This window comes from Pongo pygmaeus, chromosome 9 (genome assembly GCF_028885625.2).
Source record: "Pongo pygmaeus isolate AG05252 chromosome 9, NHGRI_mPonPyg2-v2.0_pri, whole genome shotgun sequence".
Classification (NCBI taxonomy): Eukaryota; Metazoa; Chordata; class Mammalia; order Primates; family Hominidae; genus Pongo; species Pongo pygmaeus.
In genome coordinates, this window is record NC_072382.2 from 37,367,836 (window position 1) to 37,375,759 (window position 7,924).

General features: G+C 45.1%; 1 protein-coding gene across 1 annotated transcript; it reads left to right on the forward strand.

Annotated features, from left to right (window-relative positions):
• Positions 1–267: 267 nt before the first annotated feature.
• On the forward strand, positions 268–7,706 carry KCNA4 (potassium voltage-gated channel subfamily A member 4). The gene is made up of 2 exons (XM_054438592.2): positions 268–720; positions 3,807–7,706. The coding sequence occupies exon 2, from the start codon at positions 4,589–4,591 to the stop codon at positions 6,548–6,550; it is 1,962 nt and encodes a 653-aa protein (XP_054294567.1). The 5' UTR covers positions 268–720; positions 3,807–4,588; the 3' UTR covers positions 6,551–7,706.
• The last annotated feature ends 218 nt before the right edge of the window (positions 7,707–7,924 follow it).

The window sequence follows — 7,924 nt, forward strand, 5'->3', positions numbered from 1 at the left end:
CCCAAGCCCTCTGGGGACTCCCGCGCTGCCGTCGAAACCCCTATTCCGGCCCCAACGGGGACACTTCTCCAGGATTTGCTCCTCGCCTCTGGGGACCACAGCCAAAGATTCCTGGAATCGATCCCAGATCCCGGGAGTCGGGGGGCCCAGCCGGGGTGCGGGGAGTCGCGGCGTCGTGACTGCGCCGGCCCCGCCGCGCCGGGAGGCGCCCCTGGCGACCGTCGCGAACGCCACACCCTCGGTTCGGCCCTGGCCCCGCCCCCGCCCAGCGCGCGTTCGCGGCCAGGGGAGGCGTGTGCTGCTCCCGCAGCCAGCGAGAGCGAGAGAGGGATGGATGTTGGAGGAGGAATTCGGGCTTAACAAGTGATCGCTGCTGTCTAGGATTTTGTTTCTTTTCGGGGGAACCTTGACTTCCTTTCCCAGGCAATCCCTCCTGTGCTGAACTCCAGAGGAACCAGGAGTCTTGGGGTCTTCTCTGGGGCAGCCCCAACCCCCACACCCAGACTCCAGCCGCGAGGACTCTGTGCACCTCCCGGGCCAGGCAACAGAACTTGTTCCGTGGATATTTGGAGCCTCCACCTGCCAAACCCGAGTGATTCCTTTTACCACCCCCCCCCCCAAGATCATTCTTCCCCTCCTCCAGCTGTTGCAGCTTGAGGGGGAAAAACAAGCCAGCCGGTGGATTTTCTTTATTTTTATTTTTCGCCCCGCCGGGGAACGGTAAGTATACCTTTTTTTTTTTTTTTCCTCCACCCTCTTCTTTTGGCTGTTAAGAAACAGTGGACATTTGAGGGATAAATAATATCGGGAATGTGACAGAAGGGCATGAATGGAAGGCGGTTAAAAATAAACCAAGAGGTGGGAGAAGGGAGGTGCGGATGCTGCGCGGCGCTCCGGGGGGCCAACAGTTGTTATTTTCCCAACCCCAGGGATGCGGTGAGTGCGCCCTGCCTAACGTGCTGGAGCGGGAACCGAGGTCTGGAGGCGAGGGCGCGATTAAAGATGTCGTTTCCTAACGAGAGGGGGGTTAAGATTTAGCATCGTTTCGCCTCCTCCCAGCCGCACCGGTTCCCTTCTTTTGGGAACAGCCGGTGAACGGGTCTGAATTGCTGCCTCTTCCAACGTTTGGTTTTGCGTGCATTTTCCGAGCATTTGAGCAACATACATAGGGGCTGCATAAATGGCGTGCGTTGAAGTGTATATTTCTCACGGTGTTGGCTTTTCTGATTCCCTCTCTCAGTTTCTCTCTCTTTCTCTCTCCCTCTCTCTAAGGTTCAGGTACCACCCAGACAGTGACACAGTTGCAGGAATTAGCACTGAGAGACGAACAGCCTTGTTGTTGGAGGGGTGAGAGGAGGAGGGGCGGGATGCTTGGCTGTTGTTTGGGGGCGCCGGGATTGGGGAATAGGTAGTCTGCAAAATCCTATTAGTTTAATGATGTTAAAGAAGAAGACAAATTCCTCTGCAAAGATCTCGCTCATAAAGGCTCCTGGGAGTTGGCTTGAATAGATTCTCCTAACAAGAGTACCTTGAGAAAGAAGAGAGATTTTAAACCAGTCTGATTTGCTGGGAGGAATGATTTTTCTTTTCTCTTCTTTTCTTTCTCTCTCCCTTTCTTTCTAGATCAGGGATAGTGCAGTAACTAGTAGATGATTAAAAGGAAGGCAGTTTGCTACTTGTAGGGTGGAGGAGGGAGTTAGATAAACAAAAACAAATAATCCCAAATAAATAAATAAATGTGAAATTATTTGGTGTAGAGCAGAAAGAGGGCAGTTCTAGAACTCCCGAAGAGCTGATGGTGAATTAGAAGACTTGCTAATTCATGACCTTCTGGGAGTCAGTTGGGTGGGAAGGCAGGTGTGTGTAGTATTCAACTATACAGGAACTTGGGTTACACTGGGGCTTCATTGAAATTATAATTGTTTTAGGGGAGTTGGGGAAGAAACTGAGCAAACTCTCAGGCTATTTGATCTGTACCAGTCTTGAAAGGATGTTGGCCTGACACTCCACTGTGAATGTCACCCCAGGATGGTTTTGTAAGTAGGGATTTGGAAACTCCTTGAGGGTAAACATTTCAGAGTATGAGATGATGTTAGGAGTCAGGCAAAGGAAGGGAGATGGCATGTGAGATGCCCTCTGTGGTGTATTTTCTGGAGTTTGTGTTGCAATCAAATGCCCTTCTTGCCCTAGGAAAATGTGTATGATTGGGAAGGGGTGTATGATTGGGAAGACCTCTGTTTGCCACTTCCATGCTTGTCACTTCATAAAATTCAGTGTGTTTAGGCTTTTAGGCTGACAGGATCAGCAAGGAGCAGCAGGTGGTCAAGAGCTGAATCCTGTTAATGGCTTCAGAAAGCCATTTCTCTTATGCTTTCCAAGTGCTTCCAGTAATAGAAGCTGGTAGATGCCCTGAATTCTGACTATCATCATTCTCTCCAGTTCTCTGGGTTACTCCCTGCATTCTTGGAAGTCCTGTTGAACAGAGTACATGGAAAAATCAAGAGGAGACAGGAGATTTGGATGGGGGCTTTTACAGGACCTGGCTGAGGAGATGAATTACCTGGATCTTGGGAGAGCAAACTAAGAAAGAAGAAGGGCCAGGAATAACAGGTGACAGAGGGAGCAGATCGGAGCTGCAAGGGACATGCAATTCGGAAGTGTGAGATTGTAAATAAAAGTGGGCAGAGAGAGAGAAGAGAGAGGAGGGGGGATGTTAGGGATGTGGACTTTATTGAAGTGGGGGTAAATACAATAGGCTAAGAATGAAGTCCACACAAACTGACATTTAAAAAAATAAGGAGATAGTCCCTTGAGCAGAGTGGAGGAGGAACCATTGAGGTGAACATGGAGTGACTGCCAAGGAGAGATGGTTATTAGAGATGTGGAAATTGGCATTAGTTCCTAGTCTGTGGCTGGTAAGGAGTGTTCAGGATTCAAGGGAACAGAAAAACAATGGGGACATGCTGCAGGGAGTCAGGCAGTGCCAACTTAACAAGGGCCATTGGTGAGTCTCAGGATGTCCTGTATGTCCTCACGTCCCATCTTCCCCTACTTTAGTTTGTGGCCTAAGGACACAAACACTTGGGGCTGTGTAGATAGACAGTAAAAACGTAGGTTGCTGTCATGTTATTCATAACTGCCAGTGTTTATTGCCATTCATTAGGTAAAAGGCACTGTGATATTCTATCAACATCCATTATCTCATTTAATCCTTACAAACATGGAATGGGGGAGGTTGTGTTATTATTTGTACTTTATAGATGAGGTGACTGAAGTGCATTCAAGTGGTGCTGTCTGCACAAAGAATAAGAATATTATTATTTTTTTTTCTGACTTCCCCAATCCTGAGTCAAGATAGAGAGGAGTAGAAGGGCACTTAATTCAGAAACACTTTATGAGTGGAAATTTTAAAAATTGCCTTGAAATAGATGAATGATGGAAGCAGCTGTAAAGTCACGGCATTATTTTTGTGGAATGAAGAGAGTGACAGTGAGAATTCAGACCTAGCATTGGTGAAGGGGAAGATAGAAGCAAGAGCCATGTGGGCCATGAGTGGAGAGAGGAAAAATAATTGAGTTACTATAAAAATAAACTGAGCTGAAATAATAACTGAAGAGGGAAAGAATGATGTTTAGTGAGTGACAGTAGCCTGCCCCATACTCTTGAAAATATTGGTGCTTGGTGTGTTATATGACTTTCTTGAAGAAAAGAGAAGGATGTGTATGTGAAGAGAAATGCTCAGTTTGCTCTTTATGATTTGTTACCTTTTTATTTTTCTCCTATGCTTCTTTCCAATCCTTTTTCAGGTGAAGTGCTTCTTCTGCATGATTTTGGCTGAAGAATGCTCTGCATTTCCTTGATTTCTATGGAGACCTCAGAGCTGGTTTTGCTTCTGCTGACACCTCATCTAGCACCTTCTCTACCTCCCAGGGTCTTTGCCTCTATCTATGGTTTGGCATTGTACCTGGGTACAGGAAGCTTTTGATGAACTTAAAAGGAGAGCCTGGAGGATCATCCTGATAGACTTTGAGTAGAAATGGCTGGACATACTTCAAACCACATCTTAACATGGTTCGAGCCATCACTAGAAGGCAAGTGCTAACAGTAAAGGCTTATTTGCATTTTATTTACATTTAATGGACTGAGCATTGGCCAATTTCCATGGCAGAAAAATATATTTCATTTTCTAGGCACAACTTCTGGCTGTCAGACACTTGCTGCCTTTGAATCTTGCAGCATCATCACTAACCACATCCCAGACATATTTCCAAATTTCAACATCTACCCCCAAAACATAGGTGTCTGAGAGACTCCAGCATTTTCGGACTTCTTAGTCTTGAGAGTGCCAGGCTATTTATCCCGACCAGCCAAGCTCTGGAGAGCAATGTTGAATCCCTGAGAAGAGAGAGCATGGGGCGTGCTGATTTAAAAACAGAAAATGCAAAGTTGGACTGAAAATATCCTTAGTCTTCCAAGCAATCTGCTTAAGGGTTCCAAACTTACCTTAATTTGGTGAGGAAAGAAGCTGCCCTATTTTTCTTTCTTCTTCTTCTACAACTGGAACCAGCCATTTCCGAAAACCACCACCATGGAGGTTGCAATGGTGAGTGCGGAGAGCTCAGGGTGCAACAGTCACATGCCTTATGGTTATGCTGCCCAGGCCCGGGCCCGGGAGCGGGAGAGGCTTGCTCACTCCAGGGCAGCTGCAGCAGCTGCTGTTGCAGCAGCCACAGCTGCTGTCGAAGGTAGCGGGGGTTCTGGTGGGGGCTCCCACCACCACCACCAGTCACGTGGAGCCTGTACCTCCCATGACCCTCAGAGCAGCCGGGGTAGTCGGAGGAGGAGGCGACAGCGGTCTGAGAAGAAGAAAGCCCACCACCGGCAGAGCAGCTTCCCTCATTGCTCTGACCTCATGCCCAGTGGCTCTGAGGAGAAGATCCTGAGGGAGCTGAGTGAGGAGGAGGAAGATGAGGAGGAGGAGGAAGAGGAGGAAGAGGAGGGAAGATTTTACTATAGTGAAGATGACCATGGTGATGAGTGTTCCTACACGGATCTGCTGCCTCAGGATGAGGGCGGTGGCGGCTACAGTTCAGTCCGCTACAGTGACTGTTGTGAACGTGTGGTGATAAATGTGTCAGGCCTACGCTTTGAGACCCAAATGAAAACTCTGGCCCAGTTTCCAGAGACTTTGTTGGGAGACCCTGAAAAGAGGACTCAGTACTTTGACCCTTTGCGCAATGAGTATTTTTTTGACAGGAACCGCCCCAGCTTTGATGCCATCTTGTATTATTATCAATCAGGAGGCCGCCTGAAGAGGCCAGTCAATGTCCCCTTTGATATCTTCACTGAGGAGGTGAAGTTCTATCAGCTGGGGGAGGAGGCCCTGTTGAAGTTTCGGGAGGACGAGGGCTTTGTGAGAGAAGAGGAGGACAGGGCCCTCCCCGAGAATGAATTTAAAAAGCAGATTTGGCTCCTCTTTGAATATCCAGAGAGCTCCAGTCCTGCAAGGGGCATAGCCATTGTGTCCGTCCTGGTCATCTTAATTTCCATTGTCATCTTTTGCCTGGAAACCTTGCCTGAGTTTAGGGACGACAGGGATCTCGTCATGGCACTGAGTGCTGGCGGGCATGGTGGGTTGTTGAATGACACTTCAGCACCCCACCTGGAGAACTCAGGGCACACAATATTCAATGATCCCTTCTTCATCGTGGAAACAGTCTGTATTGTATGGTTTTCCTTTGAGTTTGTGGTTCGCTGCTTTGCTTGTCCCAGCCAAGCACTCTTCTTCAAAAACATCATGAACATCATTGACATTGTCTCCATTTTGCCTTACTTCATCACACTGGGCACTGACCTGGCCCAGCAACAGGGGGGTGGCAATGGTCAGCAGCAGCAGGCCATGTCCTTTGCCATCCTCAGAATCATTCGTCTGGTCCGAGTATTCCGGATCTTCAAACTCTCCAGGCACTCCAAAGGCCTGCAGATCCTGGGCCACACCCTCAGAGCCAGCATGCGGGAACTGGGCCTTCTGATCTTCTTCCTCTTCATTGGGGTCATCCTCTTTTCTAGTGCTGTGTATTTTGCAGAGGCGGATGAACCTACTACCCATTTCCAAAGCATCCCAGATGCATTTTGGTGGGCTGTGGTGACCATGACAACTGTGGGCTATGGGGACATGAAGCCCATCACTGTGGGGGGCAAGATTGTCGGGTCCCTGTGTGCCATTGCGGGTGTCTTAACCATTGCTTTGCCAGTGCCAGTGATTGTCTCTAACTTTAACTATTTCTACCACAGAGAGACTGAAAATGAGGAACAGACACAGCTAACGCAGAATGCAGTCAGTTGCCCATACCTCCCCTCTAATTTACTCAAGAAATTTCGGAGCTCTACTTCTTCTTCCCTGGGGGACAAGTCAGAGTATCTAGAGATGGAAGAAGGAGTTAAGGAATCTCTGTGTGCAAAGGAGGAGAAGTGTCAGGGAAAGGGGGATGACAGTGAGACAGATAAAAACAACTGTTCTAATGCAAAGGCTGTGGAGACTGATGTGTGAATCTTTCTCCACCTGCCACTGCTCCCCCCTCAGCATCTCCAAATATATTTATGCAGAGAGAGTGCAGTTATGAAAATGAAGTATGCAAATGATCCAATGCATACAGTAGTACACTATTTAATGGTTATACATGGCATAATTGTTACTAAACTTGTATTACATATCAAATAAATGATACATCTTGGAGAAGAGGGAGGAATAGGAGCAAATCTATCTTTATATTTTTATTAGAATGCAAGAATTTTGCACATTAACTGGAAAAGATGTTAACAGTAAAGATGGAGAGAGAGAGAGTGTGTGCGTATGTGTTTGTATGTGTGTGTGTGTGAAGTAAATTGTCAATGTTAGTAATTGTGCAGTGATGGGAAAAGTTGGCATTTTGAAGTATTTACTATGTAAGAACTAATGAATCTGAGCAGTCATTTATCAGTGCTTTAACAGCATATCATATGTCTTTGGATTCTGTAGTTGTTTTTTAAAAATTGTAAGAAATACTGTGTAGAGAAAAAAGAAAGTAAATTATTTAATAGAATATAGGTCACAATTTTATCTTGGATTTAATTAAAATTTATTTTTAACTGGAAATTAACTTTTAAAAAGGCTGCAAGGGCCTTTAGAAATTGATTATATTTTGTTATTAATTTTGGGAAGATTTAACAGCAAATGTCTAACATTATAGAATAAGTGAAATTGGAGAATATGTAATAAGTTTTGTTTGCAGGTAACAGGACTGGATTTTTTTTTTTTTTTGCACTACTTTATATGCTGGAGATTGAAAGAGACTTCATACTGTGAATGTTTATTAATGTAACAGTTCAATGACAATCATTGGAAGAATGATTTCTTTAGTCTTATTTTAATGTTTTCTTTTCATTGTGTGAGACTAATGACCATGCAGATAACATCACAGGATTCTCTCCTCTTTTAAAATCTAAATAACTGATTGACAAAGGAATTATGAAGTAAAATTTAGCAACTGAATCTTTTGAAATTGGTCTGTTACAATGATGCTTCTGAAATCATACTATTTTATATATTCTTCTGCCTTTTAACTCCAGAATAATTTAACCAAAGTTAATGCATGCACTGAAAGAATTCTTGAAGAAGTAAGATGCCAAGCAGCTACAGTGATTATGGCTTAAAATTTTTCTATTAAATGTGAAACATAAATGCTAGATTTATTAAGTTTATTTTTTTTGTGCAGTTATATAAGAACAGAATTCGGGGATTAACCTCAGATTTTAACATTATATTTGCTAAAATGGATATAAGGAAGAATTGTGTCAAACATTTGGTTTCAACATCACCATCATTATCATCTTTAGGAAAGGAATTTATGACACATATAACTGCATTTAAGTTATGACAAAGCAT